The sequence below is a fragment of the Sciurus carolinensis genome, chromosome 6 (genome assembly GCF_902686445.1).
Source record: "Sciurus carolinensis chromosome 6, mSciCar1.2, whole genome shotgun sequence".
In the NCBI taxonomy this organism is placed as follows: Eukaryota; Metazoa; Chordata; class Mammalia; order Rodentia; family Sciuridae; genus Sciurus; species Sciurus carolinensis.
Genome location: NC_062218.1, coordinates 28,257,119 through 28,279,114, shown reverse-complemented (window position 1 = coordinate 28,279,114; position 21,996 = coordinate 28,257,119). Strand labels below are relative to the sequence as shown.

Genomic DNA, 21,996 nt, shown 5'->3' with positions numbered 1-21,996 from the left:
CATTTCTCAACATTTTGAGAAAAAGCTATGAAAAGTTTCCAAAGAAAGAGATATTTGTTTTGCCAATGGTTTAGGTCTGAGGGGGACTTATTAATCACTTGACTATAGTCAGAGTGTGAGAAATTTCTCAAAGAAGAACAGAGATATCTACTAGAAATCTGGGCTGGGACACCACCAAGCAGGGAAATACCAACAGAAATCTCTAAGTCACTGGGATACAAAACAAGGGGGAAGGCATGTATTTCAGATAAGACAGGCACCTGGGCTCTCAGGCTGGAGTCCCTACTGTCATACTCTGACTCTGTCATTTCCTGGGCAGGTGACCGGGGTAAGTTATCTAACCACTCCGTGTCTCAGAGGTGACTACAGTGCTGGTCTCACAGGACTACGGTAATGATTGTGTGGGACACAGGGCTTAGGCCAGCATGCCATGCATGAAGATCCATGCCATCCAAGCCCTGAGCTAGGAGCCCACACCATCTTGTGTATGCCTAGTGTCCCTGGCTATGGGATGAGGATATGGATTAGAAAGGGTGTGTATCTGCTCTGAGGTCACACACAAAGAAGGCACCAGAGCCTTAGAGATGAGCCAGTCTTGACACTAGGAGCCAGGAAGTCGAGGGGCACTTGTAGGGTTTACCTCATGAAAATCTTCATGGCTCCCGTCTTGGGACATATCAGGTACTGCCCAAAAACCTCACAGAGGAGTTACTATCCTAATTGTACAAAGGAGAAAACTGAGTCTCCAAATGGTCCTGTGACGTGGGAAAGTCTCAGAGCTGGCAGATGGAGGAGCAGGATTGAAGCTCTACAGCTTCTCTTATGGGACGCTATTGAAGATCTTGACCCAGTTTTAAGATCTGATTTCACAAAGCAGAATCATTATGGAGTATTAACACAGCAGAACCCTATGGAGTCTTTTGAGTTCTCCTTTGTGGAGGAAATATTTTCCTTTGGGATCAGCATTAGACCAGGAAGCCAAAGGGAGAGAAATAAATCTAGTGTCAGGGAGTTCTTTGGAGATGGGCAGCTTGAAAGCTGTGAAGCTAAAAGAATAAGGTGGGAAGAAGGAGATGGCACAGAGCCCCGCGCTTGCCAGTTAGCCACACTCAGATTCACAATCCTCAAGCTGTCATAGAAATTAGGGAAGAAACCTGGATCTAAGAATATTGGGAGGGCAGGGATTTGGACAAATTGGACAGCATTTGCCCAAAGGCACTGTCCAACAAAACACATCTGCAGGACCTCCGCCCCATGCCCTGAGATGCCCAATGTCCCCAAGTAAAGTCAAGTTCTTTTGAGACTAGGATAGTCAGGCAAGCTGCAGAATCTCAAATGTGGACACCAGTGAACATGCCAGCTGTAGGGTTGAGGGAGGCCTCAATGATGGCAACAGCAGGACCAGGGGACATCGCTCCAACTGTAGGACTTGCTATGTGTTTAAAGAAGTCCTAAGTAACTTCTCAGAGAGTGAAGCAACCCAGAGGCAACTGCAGGTGCTGGAGGGCAGTTTCTGCTTAACCCTGGAAACTGGGGAGCTCTTGAGAATGACAGAAGGGACTGAATCTCTTTAAAGTGGAAGAGGGACATCGTAACATGAGTCAGTGAGGTCAGCTGGAACCATGAGTGTTCTCCAGCTGGAGAGATGCAAGAGAGTGGTTATTACTCATGGAGATTTCTTCTTTTGCCTGCTAATTCAAGGTCTGCCCCTTGTTTAAATAATATATTCTTACTTCTCTAAATTTCCCTTTGCTGAGCAGAAATTCTTGAGTCCTTTCATGGGTATCATTCAAACATCCATCAGGCCCCCTGATTGATCTTCTACTTACACTAATCCTAGAATAGAAAGCACTCAGAGGGTAGAAAGCAGAATGTCCACATGTGGACATGTGCAGTGTATGTTGGTTGAATTATACACAGGGAAATGCTTCCGTGGTTGTATTTTTTAATGAGAACACATCGTTATACTCTGAGTATGTGGTATTCTTGCTTAATAGAAACATTTACAAGAACACATACACATTTATATCCAAACACAAAATGAAGTAGTATTTTAAATGACCAGTTTGCACCAGAAATAAAATATATTATACAAAAACAGGTTATATCCACAGTCATTAATTCTCATTTTCTACACAAAACAACAATAAATTAAATCACATTATATGCAGATAGTTCTACTTACATTAGAATAATAAACTGTGTGAAGCTTGTGCAGCTTTTACTTTTACTTTTCTACCAGACTTGTGGTAGATTGTATTGGTTGGAAGTCCTATATTTACGCTAGCAATGTATGATATGGCCCAGAAGACAAAGACCACAGAACTGATGCTCCACTACATCTATCCTACGTCTTCTTGGTTTCAATAACGCACAGGGAACAAAGCTCCAATTCCCAGATACATCAGTCTGCAAACTCACATCATCTCCTTGCTGGTGAGGGGCACTTCTTGCTGTCTTGATCACACTGAACATTTTCAGATCTTGGCATTGAATAATAAATGAGACACTCCATTTCAAAATCCAAATTTGCCCCTTTCCTGGTCTTCTCTGACCAATATTAATTATGCATTAGAACAGCTTTGTTCTAATAACAAATAAAAAATAATTTGGTGGCCTGTGTTGTGACTTACACAATTTACACATTGTGTAGTCAGTGGACTCTTTCTTCCTTGTGCACAGAAATTTAAGTCTTTAAATGTGAATCAAAGCAATGCAACATTTTATTCTACTTGTTCAAATCTCTCCACTAGGAATTATCGCACACCTGACACATCAAAGAGATATATTATAATGTACAGATTTTTACTTCTGAGACTCAGTTCCCACTGAAACCCTTTCACGGTGTTTGAAGTAGCTTATAACATGAACATAACAGCATCAACTGGTGTAAAATGCTTTGCCTTTGGTATGAATTAACATTAGTGGTTAATGAGAAATTTGAACAAACTCCAACCCAGCACCTTTTGAAAGTTATTTTAATCCTGCAGTCTAGCTGTGGGGTATGCCTGTAAGATATTTGTGAAATCTGCATGCTGAAAACCAAAGTCAGGCTTGTTGGAGTTGATGCACATCATAGGCTTGGACTGTCCCAAGGGCATGTGTGTTCAAGTTAGTATAAGGGTTCTGAAGAAAAGCCAGCTACCTTCTTACAACCAGCAGCATTTTGCCGATTTCCCTCTGAGGAAGTTTGGAGGCCTGTGCACAGGTTCTCACGTGCACAGGCAAGATGCTGACATGTCTTTTGAGCCAAAATGGATGGAGGGTGGGGTTGGGGTGGTAAAGACAGTGACAGCCTGTGAAACTACATTCTTCCATTTCTTTTGGTGGCTGAAGCTCCCGCTGTGTCTAGCTATTGGAGAGAGACTAAGTTGTTGGATATTCTTCCATTCTAAAGACCAACTGAAAAAGAAACTCATCCCTCTGAATGTCACCATCTAATTCCCTCTGCTTCCACGCTGTCCCTAAACATATCCTGTGTTTTCAAACAGTTTCAGTTTTTTCCACTGAACAAGAAATTCAGCTCATTACCAGCTTCCTTAGGAGGCCCTGAACCACAGGGTGTAACTAAACAAAACCCATGACACGGAGATCAAGGAGTCTAATTTAGGTTGGTATTTGCCTTTATGACTGCATCCACTCAGCATCTGAGTTCTTTGTGTCCCAAGAAACACAGGCGCTTGCTCCTTCCAGTTTATGAACACTCCCTTAATACTGGTGGCATAGTCTTCCATTCAGTCTCCTGAAGAGACGTCCACAAATAGCCAGCATGTGCTCACTTCCAGGAAGGTGACAATTCTACTGAACCTGCTTCTGAAAACACCGCTGTCAGTGTGAGGGCTACCCTGGCCTTGACTTTCACTGCCCACTGCATATCTTAGGCCCCAAATCAGTCCCAACCAGAAGAAAAGTGGTAAGGTAGGGGCACTTAATGGTCCTCGAAGCCTGCGAACAGGGGGAAGTACTCTGGCACTACAAAGTAAAAGTCTTTGAACTTAAGGGAGGAGAAAGGGAGGCATTTGTTCTCTTTCCATATATTTCTCCCCTCCCTCCATTAAATATGGCTCTGACCTGTAAAGAGCTATTGTAAGGCCTACGGAGTTATATCTGTGGTTCAGGAAAAAACAAGTTGATGGTGCTTCAGAGAAATGCCATGTTTCCAGGGGATTTCTCATAAAATCTGTGGTCAGGCTGCAGGGAAATATGGACTCTATACAGGAAGTTCTTGCCAGACACAGGTTGTCAGGTGGGGAAAGTTCTTGTCTCTGAGTTCCTCTCCCACCCTCAACATCTAAGACAATAATACTGCCATAAAATCCACACTTATTCCCAACAGCAAAGAGTACAGGCTCATTTTGACCTGTATCAATGGGAGCTTATGTGTGACCAGCTGAAGAATTCTGATAAAACATCCCTTTTGAAATCTGAACACCTTGGATTTCAGGGTAGAACTTTATAGAATGACTGTAAGAACTAAAGCCCTATTTATTTTATTATATAATTTGTGGCTACTGGCAGAGTATGAAGATAATGCATAGCAATTAAAAATTTAAATCCCAAAATACAACCTTCTAGAGGTCTAAATGCATGACAACCTTGGGCCTATCTATACTTTGAGCAAAGGTTTCCCATCATGGAACTTTCAGAACTTAATGGAGTTTTGGTAATTCATGTGAAGATTTCGAGGAAGAAAAAAACAATTAGAGATGTAAATAAGCAACCAGTCTTAAGAACACTAGAAATACTTTAAAATTAGAAGAGAATGATATCCACATACCAGAAACCTCGTGATCTGCCATTTTTTTTAAAAAAAAATTATCACTCGCCTTTAAGATTTTTATCTAGGGATATAATATTAAATTTAGAACTATTTTTCTATCTGAAGTATAAAAAAAAGATATTTACTCTAAAACTGTTGGTGTTCATGGGCCACTATGTAAATTCTAAAAGATTAGAAATGTTTATAACCAAAGAGAACAACCAGGTAGATTATTAAGCACCTAGGTTTGAAAGGTAAACGTTCTTACCAAATACAAGATAACAGAAAATGAGTTTCTCTAAAATATACGAAATACATTATTGAAAAATAAGGGTTAAAGAGAAATTAGTTCTCTGATTCACATAACCAAGGTGCATGCAAGCCCCAAGCCCCCACCCCTCCTGTTTTGGCTCTGGGGAGCCCTTAGCATCAAACACTTCTCTTCCTGTGTTTTACTTCTCAAACAATCTTCCTACGTCAGAATTTCTGGAGTTTGCCTGTCTTGACTACTTTTTTCTCCTATGGGTTTTAGAATTCTGCACTTTTTCCTTTACGTTCAGCGTGGGGACCTACAACGTCACTGTTCCCATTGACTATAGTTGACTTGTCTTCCCCGCCCTCCTCGCAACCTGCATCCCATTTTCTAAACAACAGAGGGAAAACTGTCCCCCGTAGAAATAATCTGTACGCTTTGGGTGAAGTGGGAGTAACGACCGGTCCCCTCGGGGAAGCAGACCACGGACCAGGACCTGCTGCACCCAGCTTGCTGCCCTTCTGTGCACCACCAAGACCCTGTTCAGACTCCGTCTTCCTACCTGTCTGTGGCCTTTTATGATATGAAGATGATTCTTAAAACTGTGTTTCAGATCCTCAAAATATGGCTGAGGAAAGGCCCTGGTGGCATTTTACAAGATGGTAACTCACCAGTCAGCTGCCCATCCTCCCCCACTGTCTCTTTTCTCCACAAATGATAAGTGAACTTGGCAACCTTAGTTTAAACCTCTGTGCACAGTCCAGGGTGCAAGGTAGAGATCCAGTAAGTGCTTCCAAATTCCTTATGTCTGCACCTAACCCACTGTTAACATGGTCTTTAGTGGGTAGCCATGAAGCTCTATGGAGCTGACTGAAAGTGGATATGGTGGATATTTAGATTCTGTCTTTCAGCCAAAATCACCACTTTGAATTTTGGTAAATATCATGTAGGCGTTTTTTCAAATTTTTCATTTCTATGCTTATTGTCAAATTCTCACTCTCTATTTAGTTGTTCTTAAGGAAAAACAGCTACCTCTCTACAAAACTCTGCTTAATTCCAAATAGCTTTTTATTCCTAATCTTGAAACTCATAATCTAGCCAGAATTGGAAGGGATATAACCCTAAAATAGTTTGCACTTAAAACAGTTAAAAATGCACAATGGTTTGGAAATGTATGACTCCTGTAGCATTTATAACCTGAATACATTTCTAGCTTTCTGTAATTAAAGCAGCAATTAGCGTCTGGCCAAGAGGAAGAGGGAAACAAGGAGAGAAGTATCTTTCAGCATCATTGATTTGTTGTACACTTTACCCATTCTTTTAAAATATAAGTGAAATTTAATCTTCAAAATGAAAAAATAGACACATTTTTCTAATACCAAAATATAAGATTAAAATACTTAAAAATAAAATGTTAGTGCGAAATAGAGGTTTTTTTACATCAAAAAAAGAAACATTTTAGACTTGCTTTTCTTGTAAAAATCCTCCTACCTCACTAATATTTACAACTTTCCAGAGTAGCTTTTAGGAGACACTGCGAGAGACAGGGAGGATCCTTTCTGAAGATATGAAGTCAGACCTGAATGTAGACATTGGACAGAGCCCTGCTCCACCACAGCCTGTCCACCAGCTCCAGAGACGAACTCTCTATTTCCAACCTTGAATTTTTTCATTATGGTTTCCTCTCATTGGGTGTTAAATTCTTTCCAAGAATATTCTACTCGTAAAAATGATTTTATTCTAGCTGCAAAACATTTCATTGAAGAAAACCACATTTTTATATCCTTGTGTGAAATGCCCCCAGAAACCGTCCAGATATGGAGACATCAGATTTTAAAAACATAAATCTAATCGTATGCCCTCCCAGCAGTATGAACATTTAACAGAGTGACGTTATCGCCTTCTATTTCTTTGTCGTGAGATGAAAGGCAAGGAGGCTGATGGTGATTAATAATCGTTCCTGAGCTTCTAAAGAAATTTTAAGAAAAAAATGACTAACTGCTTAAAAGAATGAATTCTTCAAGAACGCCCCTTCTGTTCCACTGATGTCTTTCGTCCCAGCTATCTCCTTAAGAATCTCAAGCAGAGGGAGGGGGGAGAGGGCTGCTTTTAAGCCACTGAAAAATGGGATCTGATGGAATCTTCCCGCAACTCCCGATGTTTTCCAATGTTACTTTCTTCTTGCTGGTTTCGCCTCTCAATGGTTATTCTGTATTTCTTCCTGGGTAAAGGGAAAGTAAATGTAGTAATAAAACCTCTCTGGCTACAAAATACTATGGTTTCTCTTACAAAGAATGCCCTCGAGGGACATCTGGGTTTGGTTTGATAAATGAGAAGTGACAGAATATGAAACCCTGGTCAGAGATTAAAGTAGAGTGCCCCAAGGCGTTATGTCTCTATTCAAGCACAAAAATTGGCATGCTCTCCGAAATACCGTAGAACAAGCCTTCCCCTTCTTCCCTGGGTGCCTTGTGGGTGAAGTCTTGTCCATTCTGCCACAGAGGCACTGTCTGACTCCCAGGATGTGCTCAGATAACGTCAGATGAAGTGTACCGTGACCGAAGGAACAGGAGCACAATTGTTCCCACAAAGGGTCACACACACTGGGAGTTACAATTCCACACAAAAGTAAAGAGGATCTTGGGTCTGAGGCCTTAAAAATAAGCCACAAAACCAACCATCAGGGGTTACAAAGGAACGGACCGCCTTGCAGAATGGGGCATTAGCACCTTGGACACATGAACAGAAGGCAGTTTTACAGGGCTTGGGGCTTAGCCACAGGGCAAGCCAGGGTGTGAGTCCTCCAGGTACAGTGCACAGAGCAGCCTGAGCGCATGGGATGCTCAGAGCTCCTCCTCCTCTTGAAGAGGCACCTATTTCTGAATTGGAGAACGCTGGGGCCCCAGGAAAGTCCCGTGCACCCTCTGTCCAGATTCCCTCTCTATTTATAGTTTTGGTGGGTGGCAGAAATGCTTGTCAGAATATCTGCGATCAAAGGGTCACAGCAGTTCTCTGGTTCCCCAGGGTTGGGGGTCATTACAACAGAAATTCATGACCCCATTACCCACTCTGTTAACCCACTGACCATCAAACCCGAGGTCACACCAAAGGAAGGGTTTGGATCTTTAAACCTCCAAGTTTCTTGGGTGAAAGAAAGATATGGACAAATCACAAGGAGCACTGTGCAAGGATAACTAGTACAGGCAGTAGAGGGAGTGAATTTTAACTTTATAAATGATTCCCACCTGAAAAAATAGAAGGCCATCAGCAAACCAGCACCAAGTAGGGCCCCCACAACAATTCCCGTCACCGCTGACTCTTCTAGGCCACCTGCTTGAAAAAGAAACAGATAATCAGGGTCCATTTTGAGAAATGGGTAGAAATGAACGTTTCATTCACTGGAAAGCATCTCTCAATCTCCCTCTCGAAGCAAAGTTTCCTTTCTTTTTAAGAAAAAAATTTATCTGTTTCCTCACTTAGTGTAAAGCTTAAGAAAAGGTTTTGGGAAAGCACTAGATAAACATACGGCTGCAAGAGAGTGGGCAGAATGGAACAGAAACAGATTCGAGAAGGATTTGAGGAAAACTGGAAACCAAAGACTTCAGGAAGAGCCACGGGCTTTGAAGCTGATAGTCAAGGACAACCAGCCGGACCCCAGCTTGGACCCAGCACTTCTGTTTTTCACAGAGGGATGGTGACACTTCAAGGTGCTAGAAGATTTGGTGAAAAAGCCATTGGGTCAGCGTTCTGTTTTTAGATATGCTCTCACAAAGGCCAATGCTGCACGTCGAAATGTCCTACATAACTCTGTGAACATGTGAATGATAATTTGAAATGATCATGTTTGGTAGTGTCCCAGTTGTCTGAAAATGATAAATAACTAGCTCATATATAAAGAGTTTAATGTAAGGCCTTAGGTGTGTTATCTCAGTCCTCACACAGAGGATTTAAGAGTTGGGCACATTTCTTTGATTTACGTATGGGGAAATCGAGGCTTTAAAAGAGTTAAAGGAATACTCCTAAGTCACAAAGCCAGCGCGTGATAAAGGTAAGCATTCAGAGCCAGGTCTACTAACACCAGAAACTATGTTCTTAGTACAGTTCTTCCTCAATTCCTTCCCATAATTACTGCCTGTATATACATACTTCATAATTTGAAAAAATGGTTGCAAAATATAATGAGCATATGTATATTCACCTAAAATGATAAACTTTCCTGAAAGATGGATCCTCATCTGATTCGGCATCTCCAGCTTATAAAGGATCTAAAACAACGGTTTTTCCTTCCTATGTGAGTTATAAGAATGTTCACTTGTACTTCTGTTTATGTACAGAGACTTTTCATGAATAACGTTTCATGCCAATTTGCCAATTTGTGAAATTTTCAGGTGTTTAAAAAGCATTATCTGTTTGATTTTGAGGATTTGAAAGATTAATTATAAACCAAAAATCAGAAGTTTAGTAATTGATATTTTGATTTTTAAATTGGAAACCTCAAATAACTTAGAGGTTATAGTAAGAGGTTATAGTAAGAGGCTTCTACCATTTTGGAAGAGACAGATGGAAGGGAAGAAAGACCTAGAAGCCTCTGATAAAGGTGGGCACCAGTTCATGAACTGTTCCCACATGTCTTATCACCTCAGGAAAAGAAATGGAAGCTTTCAGACTGGGAGCTCCCAGAGAAGGTCTGCACGTGAGACTGGCACAATCCTAGACTCGAGAGCAGGAAACACATAGCAAATTAAGTCTCTGAACTTACACGATTTGCAAGGAGAGCCGTTGCTATGCTCCACAGTTCTGGTTTCGTCTATTCGAAGTTTCAAAGGGCCCCAAGGATATTTAACATTAGGACGCATTTCAAAACGACCTTCTTTTCCAAAGTAATCACCAATAACCTACAAAAAAGGCAAAAAAAAAATTTATTTATTTTTAACAAAAGGAAAGGCCAAAGGTATCTGTTTCCCAAAGAGTCACTAAGTTCTTGTAGGGCTTACACTGCTAGTCCCCAAGATGCACAGCCTGAATTAAACAGGCTGCCTCCAGGTACCCAGGAGGCCAGACAGCCCCCATCCGCTCCCCTCTTCAGGGAGTGAGGAGCTAGCCCTGGTATTCTGCAGTTACACTACCGAATGGAAAGGGAAGAGTTCTCCCCATCCCCCACAAAACCTGATCTTGGAATCCATGGCTTTCCCCTTGCTCTCTGAGAGGGCATTACTGCACCCATTGGCCACAGAGCAGTCACGCAGTCAGTCAGCCTGAAACCCAAGTAGGTCACGGCTCACAGGATGAGTGAGGGAAAGCCAGGGGCCACTGAACACCCAAGCTAAGCACATGACAGGTCCACTTTCCACATCCCTCAGTTAGTTTTGTATATAATTAAAGCATTAAATAGTATCTTTGAAGAACTTCCTGTTTTACCTCACTTGCTTGATAGGATAGTCTTTCAGGGGTCACACTCTTCTCTCCAGTAAATTCACCCCTTTTCTATCCCCATTACCAGGTTGCACTCTTTCAATTGCCTCCTGAGGCCCCTGAAAAACTGTTACTCTTTCCTGGTTCAGCTTCAGGGCCACCCCTCAGTTTCTGGTTAAGACGACAGACCTGCTACCTGAGCCAGGATCTGCGAGTGCCCTCCCACCAGTGTTCTCAGAATTCGTCTTTCTTTTGTCTGGGCGCATGACTTCCAGGCGGTATCTCCTCCCCACTCCCTCTCTCTATCTCTCTCCTGACTGGGGCCCAGCAGGCTCTCACAGGCCATGTGGGGTCACAGTAAAGAGAGTTCTAGATCCTTACAAAAAGAGCAATCACTGATGTGTTACCTACCAAGTTCCTTCTACACTTCCACGTCTGCAGCCTCACAGTGGGCCATTATGGGATATTTTACATCCCATCTTTTCCTGAGGAGGACACTGAACTACAGATGAGCCCCAAACCACCGAAAAGATAAAAAAATAATTCTTTAAATAGTGAAGTGACTCCTGCTGCCTTGTGCCTCCTGCACAAAGGCCAGGCACACGTGTACAGGAGGAAGAGTGACAGGTTCACATGCCAAGACCATGAAGGGCAACAAGAACAATGACCCTGGACAAAAGCCATCAAAGAAACAAAGGGGAAATAGCATTAGTCGCTGGAGCATCTCAAGTTTGTATGATTCTTATACACCTATTTACCACCAAGTGTGTACAGTATTTTTCTAGGTTTCATTTTATTGGGGCCTCACAACAGTCTTGTGAGATCAGCAAGAAGATAAGATTTTTACGTTACAGCTAAAGAAACTGAGGTAGAGAACTCACACCCCCAGTGAGCATCAGAGACTCATCTTTGGGCCCTCTTTTCACTTCAGATGCTATCCCAAAACTAGACCATCTTTTGAAATATCAACACGTGCAGAGTTTATAACCAACCACCCTCCCACAAAAAAAAAAAAAAAAATTCCAAAGTCTAAGGGACAAATAGTTTCACTTTACCTCTTTCATCCAGTGCCCCTGTCCCATAGGACTACATGTGATTCTTGATCACTGCCAAGTTTGAATTTCCCCAGAGAGAATAAACATGGAACCATTTCCTGACATCTTCCCTGACACCCTCAATCAACAGTGAGCTCTACCTACTTGGAAACTCCCAAGTTTTCAACTCATTTTTATCTGAAGGCTACTCTGGGGACAGCTCTTTGGACACCGGTACAATCTGCTCTCAGAGTCCCCACTTGCAGAAGGAGCTATGGATGCAGAAGTCTTGTTTGCTCACCTCCTGGGTCCCTGCTTCAATGTCCGTCATGGCGATCACAGAGAAGTCCCCGTAGCGGTCGCCATTGGCATCTATGGAGACCTGCCCAGCAATACCTACAGGACAAGAGGTGAGGAACTCCAAGTTGGTTACTTAAAATACCTCTGTCTGACAAGAAAAACCAGAAAATGAATTGAGAGGATTTTTTTAAACAAATTCATGCCACAGGGAATCTCATCAGACTTCGGCATTTTTGTTGGCATTTGGAAAGACATTGCAATTTCATCTGTGTCTGCATTCCTAAATTCTTAACATTTCTCCATTTAAAAATGAAAAGAAAGAGAAATAAATGATCTTCTTGGGAGAATATGGTTAAAAAAAAAAAAAAAAGATTAAGGCTAATCCTGAAAGCAGCATGCTTATTCCAGAATTTTGTAACAATTTTTCTAAAAAAATGGCCGAGTGGGCAGTGGAGGTGGGGTACGTTCACGGCCTTGCCAAAGGTTCCATTATCACTGGACAAATGGTCCCAAAGAAAAATCAGTCCAGGCCTAGGACTCAGTGAGCATGCTTGACACAGGCTTCTTTCCTATACGGGAAAGCAGAGGGGCCCCTTCATGGGTCATCAGAACCAATAGCTGAAGTGCTTTTCTTTTTTATCCTTTATGCACATGTCTGGAGATGACTAGGTGCTGAATTAGTGTGGCAGCTGAGGCTAACTTGAACCAGACACACTCTGCTCAAAAGAGGGACAGGCTGAACGGGGATTTAGCTCGCTCTCCTGGGAGCCTGACTGCCCTGAATTCCAGCTTTAATATTTACTACCTTTGTGACCTTGAGCATGGTACTTATCCCTCTGAGCCTCAGTCCTCACAACTGTAAAACGGGCATCACAATACCTCCCTCCCAAGGGGCTGGAGAGAAGATCACATGAGATAAAACAGGTACAGCACTTCTGACACATATTTAAGAGAAGTTAGTTGTCTCCTTCTGTTGTTATATCTATTGCTATTATTAATACCACAGATTGAGATTCTTTATCCAAAATGTTTCGGACTAGAAATGTTTTGGGTTTTGGGGTTTTGCATATTTTGCAATACTTGCATATAAAATGTGAGCTATCTTATGGATGGGACCCACATCTAAACAGAAATTTCATTTATGTTTCATAGACGTCTGATGCACATATCCTGAAGGTTAATTTTACATAATATTTCAAATAACTTTGTGCATGAAAAACAACTTTCATGGTGAGGAACTTTCCACCTGTGGTGTCATTTCAGCACTCAAAAAGTTTCAGATTTTGGAGCACTCTGAATTTCAGATATTTTAAAGATGCATATTGTGCATTTATCTTACAATTACTATTATTGTTACTGTTCTTGAGGTCTGTAGAAAACACTTAACCGTGCCCAGTCACTCAGAGGAGGAACTAGCACATGGATTTGGAGAATGAGAGGAGATTCAGTAAAGTGTAGGGATTTTATAGGTACGTGGGAGGAAGTCTGTCACTCAGACAAGCAGCAACTGAGAAGTGTGAGTATATAGGCAGAAAGATTGGTCTGTTTGTATTTACAAAGGCACAGAGGCCAAAAAGAACCAGAGGAAATATGAGGTTTCCAAGGAGCAGGCCCGTGTGCACGAAGGAGCACAGTAAGATACAAGACTGGAACAGGTGGCCAGACTGAGGAAACTGGCATACACACTTGCTTTGGCCGGCAATGGCAGCTGGGAGCAACTAATCAATAAAAGCAGCCACATACCATGGGCTGATTTAAATACATCTTACATTCTCGTTTTTATTCATTAAGCTGGAAAATACATACATTAGCCATGTTCTAAGCTATCTGTTCTCTTTGTGGGGGAGTTCTGCATAATTCTTAATTGGCATTTCTATTGATCTGGGACTCTCCGGAAGTACTGACTGCTCCAGTAAAATGGTTGTCTGGGGAAAAGCATCCCAAGGGAAAGTTCCATCCTCTGGTGTGGTTTGGAGAGGGCAAGTATTTGGGTTTACTGTCCTTTGGGCTGTGGTTTGAAGGTCCACTGATTTTTCCAGACTTTGGTCTACTTTGCTGGAAACAGAATGGAGTTACCATTCATCCTGATTTTTTGTCTTCTTAATATAGACTGGTTACGAAGAATATACCTATCTTCAACTTGTGTATCCTTGGCAGGCTGTAAAGCATTTAAGCAATAAATATGTTTAAAAATATATTTTTATATATACACATACATAAATATATATAATACATAATAATATATATAATATATTTATAAGTATGTATATTTACACATTTTTTTCCGGTCATATTGGCCATCCAAAACCGTTTATCATACTGTGCAGAGGTGTTTGAGATGGTGTGTCCTGCTAAGTGTTTTTCAGAGTGTTTTATAAGACAAGGTGGCCCTAGTAATCCAAGACCTCATTACACCTTTAAGTTACAAAAATTCTGCTAAGAAAGGGGGTGAGAACCCTCAGGGTGGCCAATTAGCAAAGTGAGATCTCACCTGTGAGTATCGAACATAAGGCGAGATTGTCAGGCTGACAGCAGAATTTTCCTGTACTTAAGTAATGAGAATTTCCACCCTCATTTCTATTTGCCTGTAGTGGATGGAGCTCAAGGTCTGAGCCACAATCCTATTTACCTTGTCACTCTGACCTCTCACACAGAGGAAACTCAGCTTCTTCCCAAGCCATTTATTGAAAGTCTTGAGAGTTGATCACAGGTTTCAAGGCAATAAAATCCAAATTTGTCAAATAACATCCAGAGTATTTTTACCTTGACAACTTAATGATCACTTACGGGGACCACTAAAATTAAAATTGTTTTTAATTTTAGGAAGGTTAAGGTTTTTCTTCATACCGATATCTTAAGAGTTCTTTTGGAGCCTACCCTCAAATGGATCATCATTTAGCAAATAAAATGGGCTCTGCAAACCATTCAAACTCAAAACTTATCCTGGCTTCAATTATCTTTACATTTGGACATATGAGATGATAATTTTAGACCAAACTATACAATTGATTGTTTCAGGACACATTTCATATGGGCTGTGTAGACTTCACCCTGGAATGGAAATATCAAGATGGCCCATGGGAAAATCCAGCCCCTGCCTTGGCTCTAAATAAAACTATATTCGAACCATTGTGGGCACCTGCCCTTCCCTTAACGACCTCCCTCACTGGTGCCCTCCAGCATCCCCCAACTCTGGCTCCTGTCCCTCTGTCAAAAGACCAAGAACAAATGACCACACCAAGTAGTGAGTAATAGCTACGAATGGGATGTGGCCGACCAAGGTTGTGTCCCCACACACCGGTTTCTCAGCGTATTGTGCACAGCTTCTGGGAAATTCGACCTTGTCCTAATATGCCCCTTGAATTACCCTGTTTCATCCCAGCTCCTCAGCTGAGGCAGTGAGAGGTAAAAGCATTCTGGAAACTTCCTCACCCACATCCAACTATCAGCCTAGAGTTAGGGAGATGTCACTCTGGTTTCAAGTAAGACACAGCATCCACTGCAACCACCATGGAGAAATGAAATCCACCATGGCTGCTACCCAAACAACACTAACTGGAGCTTGACCCCTCGTTTTTGTCCTGACTTTTGTATTGACTGAGAACAAGGTGAGACAGTAGAATAAATAGGAGGCCCTCATTAAAAAATAAATAAAAAGTGCCTAAAACCTGGGCTTGGCAGTAGTTGTTCTTGATGAAATTTTTCACTAGTGTGATTACAAAGACATACATTTGCATACCCCAATCCATAAAAGGGTCAAAGGAAGAGTTAGCATGACATAGAACTGAAAGGGCCCTTGTCAGTCATCAGCTAGTCCAACCTTGTGACCAAGCAGGTGAAGAAAGAGACGCGCAGAGGACCAAGGTTATTAGTCAGTGGCTGGGATGAGGTCCCTGAACCCTGGTCCTGCCATCTGCATTTACATTGATGGTTCTCAGAAGATGCCCCTCAACATACCATAGCTTATTTTCCACAGAGTGGACATAAGACAGACCATATCACCCAAAACCCAGGGGTGGCTTTCCATGTCACCCAAATGGAGCCCAATTCCTCAGCAAGGCATCTGGGTCCACAAGCTCTCCAGTTTCAACTCCTGTCACACTGCCCCCACGGGGAGTCAGTCACACAGACCTCCCTGCCCCTCAAGGGACACTGCACTTTGCAACCAGAGGCACTGAGGCTCTCTGCAATTGCTGCTGCTTCTAAACAGTTACATAACTTCTCCCCCTTCTCCAGTCTCTATCAACTGCCACTCTCAGGGAGACCTTCCCTGGTGACTGAACCAGCAGCTTCTAACTCCCTATCCTGCTTCATTTTATAACCCCTGAACCCCTGAAATGGAATGCCTTTTTTAACTGTCTGTTCCTTCCACTTGGTGTAAGCTCAACTGATCACAGGGAACATTTTTAGTTCACTGGCAAATTCTCAGCACCTTGAACAGTGCCTGGTACATAGTAGGTACTCAATGAATATTTGTTGAATGAGTTAATGAATGAATATTCCCATATCAGATTCTTTTGTTAGTTTTGAGGTTAGAGGAAAACCGTACTCTTCTGTACATTGTTGGCAGAAATATAGATTAGCAGATCTTTCTGAAAGACAATTTGGCAATATCTAATGCAATTTATAAAGCACCAATGTACTTTGAGACCCAGAAATCTCACAACTAGGCAAGTTCCCTATTGGAAATAGTCACAATAATTCACCAAAATGTGCAAGAAGTCTGTGACAGCAAACTGTACAATAGAAAAATTGTAAACACCTAAAGGTTGGTTAAACAAATTCTTGCATAGCCATAGGGTAGAATATAAACTGTCATTACATGTTGGATCTATGAGTTGCTTATGCAGAAAATTCTTTTATCTGACATGTAAGTAGAAAAAATGTAAGATGAAAAATGATATTCATAGTACGATCCTTCTTGTGTAAAAGCTTTAGATAAGATATAAAAATGCATACATGCTGGCAGAAGGCATAAAATACTTTTAGACAGGAGCATATAGGAAAACGTTGATACTGCTCACATTGGGGAAATAGCACTAGCGCGGAAAGGAAAGCTTTCACTTTTCATTTTGTACATTTTTACACTGCTTAAATTTGTTAGCCAAGGAACAGTCTCATGCTTATAAAATTTGTAAATGTCAACAGAGGTTGCTTGAGTGTTGAGATTATAGGCCTTCCATTGCTGTTGTCGTCCTTATACTTCTCTGTGTTTAAGAAAGCAACACTACAGCAACTCGGGAGGCTGAGGCAGAAGGATTGCAAGTTCAAGGCCAGCCCCAGCAACTTAGCAAGGTCCTAAGCAACTTAGCAAGAACCTGTCTCAAAATAAAAAGATAAAATGGGGATATCACTCAGTAGTAAGTGCTCCTGGGTTCAATCCCCAGTACAGAGACAGAGCGAGAGAGAGAGGAATATTAGCCATTTTGAAAGAAAAAAAAAAAAAAAAGCAGAGGGCCCAGGTAGACCTGCACACCACCTTCAATCACCAGGTTGAACCGGGGCAGCAGTGTCTTCTGAGCTCACAAACACCAACAGTCTGAACAAGGAATGTCTATCTGGGATTCACACTTAAACTGACCACAGGGCTCTTCACAAACCAACTGTTCTGCTTGGAATGAAGTTTGTGTTCAAAGTAAATTGAAAAAGCATAAAAATTATTACCTAAACAATTAGAAAAGAGCAAGACATTTCCTATTTTAGTGGGGCCTTCTCGAAGCAGGTCCTCATGCCTAATTTCATTTCATTTTTCACAAGCCTATGAAGTGGGTTGATCTTGATTTTTATCCACACTTTAAAGCTAGGAAAAACAAGATGCTGGAAAGTTCCCACCGTTGCAACAGAAAGAAACAGACCCACCAAAGCAGCTGCCCAGTGTGTTGCAATGCTGTCGCCACATAGATCAAATCCCTACCTTCAAATGTTCTGTTCCAGGTCTGCTGGATAATCTTCCCTCCATCCTTCTTGCTGTAACCAGCTCTGAGTACTTCATGTAAAGCCAGGACGTAGAGGAGGATGGCATCGTGGAATCCTTCGACGAACATGTTAACCTGTAAAGGAATCCCTCTGTTGGGTGAGCCCAAGCACCAACTGACTCACACTGACCATATAATATAAGCAATCACAATGGCTAACAAGTCGTCGGGGGTCTGTGAGCAATGGCGGGGGCGAGCAGAGGGGAATTAATAAGAGTTGTGCTATAGTTTTCCTGGCACTGGCTTAGTGAGGAAAACTCTTCCCCAGTGTGGGTGTTCAGAGAGCAGATGACGTTCCAGAAGCCAGGAAAACCATACCCGTTGGCCAGGTGAAGTATTCCAGGCAGTTCGGTCTTTGCCAGTAGTTGCCTCTCACAGGTGTTCTCCTTCCACATGTCTAATCTCTACTTCAAGCCAACGTGAGTCCACCCCCCACCCACCAAGATCTTCTTCACTTCAACAGCCTCCTGATGTCTCCAGGCTCTGACTGTGGAATACGCTACAAGATCAGCAGAGACCCATGCATCCAGACTCAACTATTACCCAGTGCCCACTAACAAGCTAGTGCTAAAGATGCAGAGAAGAATGTACACTCTGATTTCTGCCTGCCTGAGGGGCCAGGGTTGGTGTCCCACCTCTATTAGCCATGACAGCTCAGTTTCTCTTTCCACCCCTGCCAAGTTCCCAGGACAGAAATGGATCACAAGCTTGGGCTGTTGGTGCTTCCTAGTAGAGTTCTGTCTCGAGTTCTGTCTCGAGTTAAGGTAGCCCTGCCCTCCAGAAACTTACAGTTTCATAAGAAGAAACACTGGCTATGTGAACTTGGGGCTGTCAACTTAATCATGCTGAGCTTTGTTTCTTTCTTCTATATATTGACCTTGAGACTAGCACCTGCTTCAAGAGGTGGCTGCAAGAATCACTTGGCATAAGCAGCCTAAAATGCTTAATGTCATGATGCAGGCACACACCAAGCAGTCAATGAATATGATAGTACTACTGTGACTATTTGATGGACTCTGAAGTGTTCTCAGTGCTGTGTTAGAGGTCTGTTCAGGGTACAGTATGATTGCAAGAGAAAGAGAAGTCAATATTATGGATTGGGGAAAGCAAGTAAGAGAGGCCTCACAGGGGTGGCAAAAGTTGAACTTTTTAAAAGTGAAAAGGTATTCTGCCGAGTAGGAGGTTGAGGGAAGTATGGAAGATAGAGTGATGTGGGCAAGGCACAGGGCCTCCGCATATCCTGACCCCCTGGTGTACTGAGTACTGAAAGTGTTCTGCTAGGCTGGGCGTGGGAGGAGCAGGGTCCCCCTGGGACAGGGACACCGGCAGAGAGAAGGCGACTCAGAGCTCTGAGACTCAGGAGGCCACGCTAAGGAACCTGGGCTGTCTTCAGCAGGCCTGTGGTCACCGTGGTCTATTTTATTCCCTCCTTAGCTAGATTCGAAGCACCTTTTGACAAGTCCCAATACCACATTTAAACCCATTGTAACACTCACCGGACATGAAATGAGCAAACGCGACCTTGAAACAGTGGGTGTAAACACTAATCCACAAACTCTGTACAGAAAGCTCAAAAACCCAAGCCGCCTTATGTTGGGAGGAAGTGCCAATGATGGAATGCCAAGGCAGCAGAATGAACGGGGCGTCCATCGGGGGACTACCAGGAAGCTCTTGTGTGAGGCACTACTTGCCCCAGCGGAAGAGAAGCCCAGCTGGCCCTGTGTGTCCTCAGATCAAGCACGCACTCTTTACAGAAGGGTCCTCGGCTTACGCCCTGCTCCTCCAGGCCTCGCCCCCTCCCTAAGGACGCTGAGTCCCTTTTGTGTTCCAGAAGCCGACATTTCAGATCTGCCAAGTCCCGGAGATGAAAAGTAGCTTAAAATAATGGTTCAGGAGCCCGGGACCCCTTTGCAGCCTTATCACTGCCTCACTGTGTTTTGGCACCATTCCCAGCCTCAGATTCTTCATCTAGAATATGAGGGAAATAACAGTACTTATATCACACGGGTGACTGTTAGGGTGAAAAGAATTAGCAAATGTAAGACTTCGAATAGTACCTGACAGAATCAGCACCTGCCGTTGGCTTTTGTTGTTGTGGCTGCCTAGAGATGGAGAATCACAAATGGAGGGATCCTGCTTAGCTTCCAGGTCCCAAGAGCAGCATTCAGGAAGCAAGTGCTAACTTACCGCCATGACTATCTCATTGACCCATTTTATACTAAATAGAAATTATAGCTCCTCATTCATTTCCTGGTGCCCCAGGCAGATCCCACATGGCCGTGACCTTGATTCTGCCCAGTACAATGGGTACAGCCCAAGTTGGTCAATCCCACTGACCCTCAGGGAGAGGTAGAGGGTGAGAAAGAGTGCCGGTTCACAGCAGAGCGGAGCTGGCCTGCGGGGTCCACAGTCCAGGTCCAGCCCTGACATGACTTATACCTTCCAATCTTCAGCTTCTTCACCCCTAAGTAGGGGATAGAACCCACTCACCTCACAGAGCTTTTCTGGGGATTCAATGAACTAGGGCCCATAACCTAAAACAGTTCCTGGGACAGTGAAAGCACTGGTAGATGCTGGCACTTCTTCCTAGATGTCAAGCTTATGTCTCAGAGTCATTATTTTCTCAGACAAAAAAGGATACAGAAATAACATCCACTAGCCAAAGATAAATTTCTGCTGCTTTGGCTGTGCTAATTCAATTTCCCGAAGGAATATGAAATTTTCACTGGAGCCATGAAGTCATCAGGGCTTAAGAAAGCATGCATGGAGATGAATTTTAATAAATATACTTCAGCTGTGTCATTTAATTCCAAAGCCACACTTCTTTTTCAGAAGGTCTACCTTCTCTTTGATATTGGTACAGAAACCACCTTGCTACAGAGGAAGTCATGGAATCACAGAAATGCAGGCGTCTTAGGAAAGCCCTGGTTTAATCCCCTCCTTACTTTGAAGACCAAAAGAGCACTGGTCTTCTCAGTCTCCCTGCGTTCTGTGTGTGAGGTTGTGCTCTGTAAGCTCCTGGATCCTGGGGTACCCAGAACATCCCTGCTTAAGTCGGGAAGGACAAGTGGCCTCACTTGTCCACCTCTCTTCCTCCCCCTCCTGTCTCTTTCCCAAAATCCTTACCCAGGGCTCCCACACTGATGTTGGCCACCTGAAGCTCTGTGCGTGTGCCCCAGCACCACCCTGTCTGGCCTTTCTTTCTCTTCCTTCTTGGCATGCCCTGTACAATCCAGGATGGGAAAAACAATTATCCGCCTGAGAAGGATGAACTTGGATTATTTGTCCTAACAGGTTCCGGGAAAGAAGAGGACAGGTAAGTTCTGAACACATGCCCAGGTCTGAAAACTCCTTCTATCGTGATTTACAAGTGCCTCGCGACATTTACCTTCTTTCCTCTCAAAGTGGCTGAGTGTCTCCCTCTCCTGCCAAAATTAGCAGGTGAGCTGCTGACCCGCCCAGGTTTGCTGGCACCCCAGCCTGCTGCGGAGGAGGTTTCATAACACCTACCTCATAAGACCTCAGGCCAGAAGCAAAACCCTAGGGACGGTCTTTTCTCCAGGAGAACATTCTCACACCCACACGTGCTTCTCAGTGGGAGGAAAGCCCGTTAGCACATTACAGACACTGAAAATTGGAAGTGCAAATTAAGGGGGGAAAACTGAGGAAGAAGAAAAAAAAAAAAAACCAAACCCAGAGTATTAAGTTGTCTTAAGAACACCTTCCACTGGACCGCCAGGCTGAAAGGAACCAGGTCATTTGGTCTGTCCCCCTGCCACTGGACCCAACATTACTTGTACCTCAAAGTCCTGAAGAACACAGATCATGCCATTATTTCCAATCATAGAACATGGGATTTCCTCACCTGAGCAATTTAACAGTTAGCACCCTTTCTAGCCAGAAAGTTTTCCCTTACCATCACTAGTCATAAATCTTAAGTCAAATTCCTAAAGGCAGCTATTGCCCTGCTAGACACTGAACAGCTGGATAAGAGAACAGTACAGTTTGCAGAGCACAGCTGCTCCATACAAACACAGAGATGGAAGAGGAGTGCACCACCCTGAGGGCCTTCGTCCCTGACAGTGCCCGCCAGCCACCTTCTCAGTGCTTTTAAGAATTCCCTCTCACAGAGTTGGTTTGGTTTTTTGTTTGTTTGCTTGTTTATTTTAACTGAGCATAAAGAGTTGGCCTTCACGACTTGGCTCCTATCAGTGACTCTGGACAGCACCTTCATTTCTCTGGAGGGGTGGCAAATTCACGTTT

At 43.1% G+C, this 21,996-nt stretch overlaps 1 protein-coding gene across 2 annotated transcripts in view; it reads right to left on the bottom strand.

The window, feature by feature from the left end:
* Positions 1-1,934: 1,934 nt before the first annotated feature.
* Positions 1,935-21,996, bottom strand: part of Npr3 (natriuretic peptide receptor 3) — a 77,320-nt gene continuing 57,258 nt past the window's right edge. Inside the window, exons 4-8 of one of the 2 annotated variants that reach the window (XM_047555573.1) lie at positions 17,673-17,808; positions 11,760-11,854; positions 9,772-9,907; positions 8,258-8,345; positions 1,935-7,233 (exon numbers count right to left, since the gene is read on the bottom strand). In XM_047555573.1, the coding sequence (XP_047411529.1) occupies positions 7,122-7,233; positions 8,258-8,345; positions 9,772-9,907; positions 11,760-11,854; positions 17,673-17,808 (567 nt within the window). In that variant the 3' untranslated portion in view covers positions 1,935-7,121. The remainder of the gene's footprint in view (positions 7,234-8,257; positions 8,346-9,771; positions 9,908-11,759; positions 11,855-17,672; positions 17,809-21,996) is intronic. The other variant, XM_047555574.1, reaches the window with a different exon arrangement.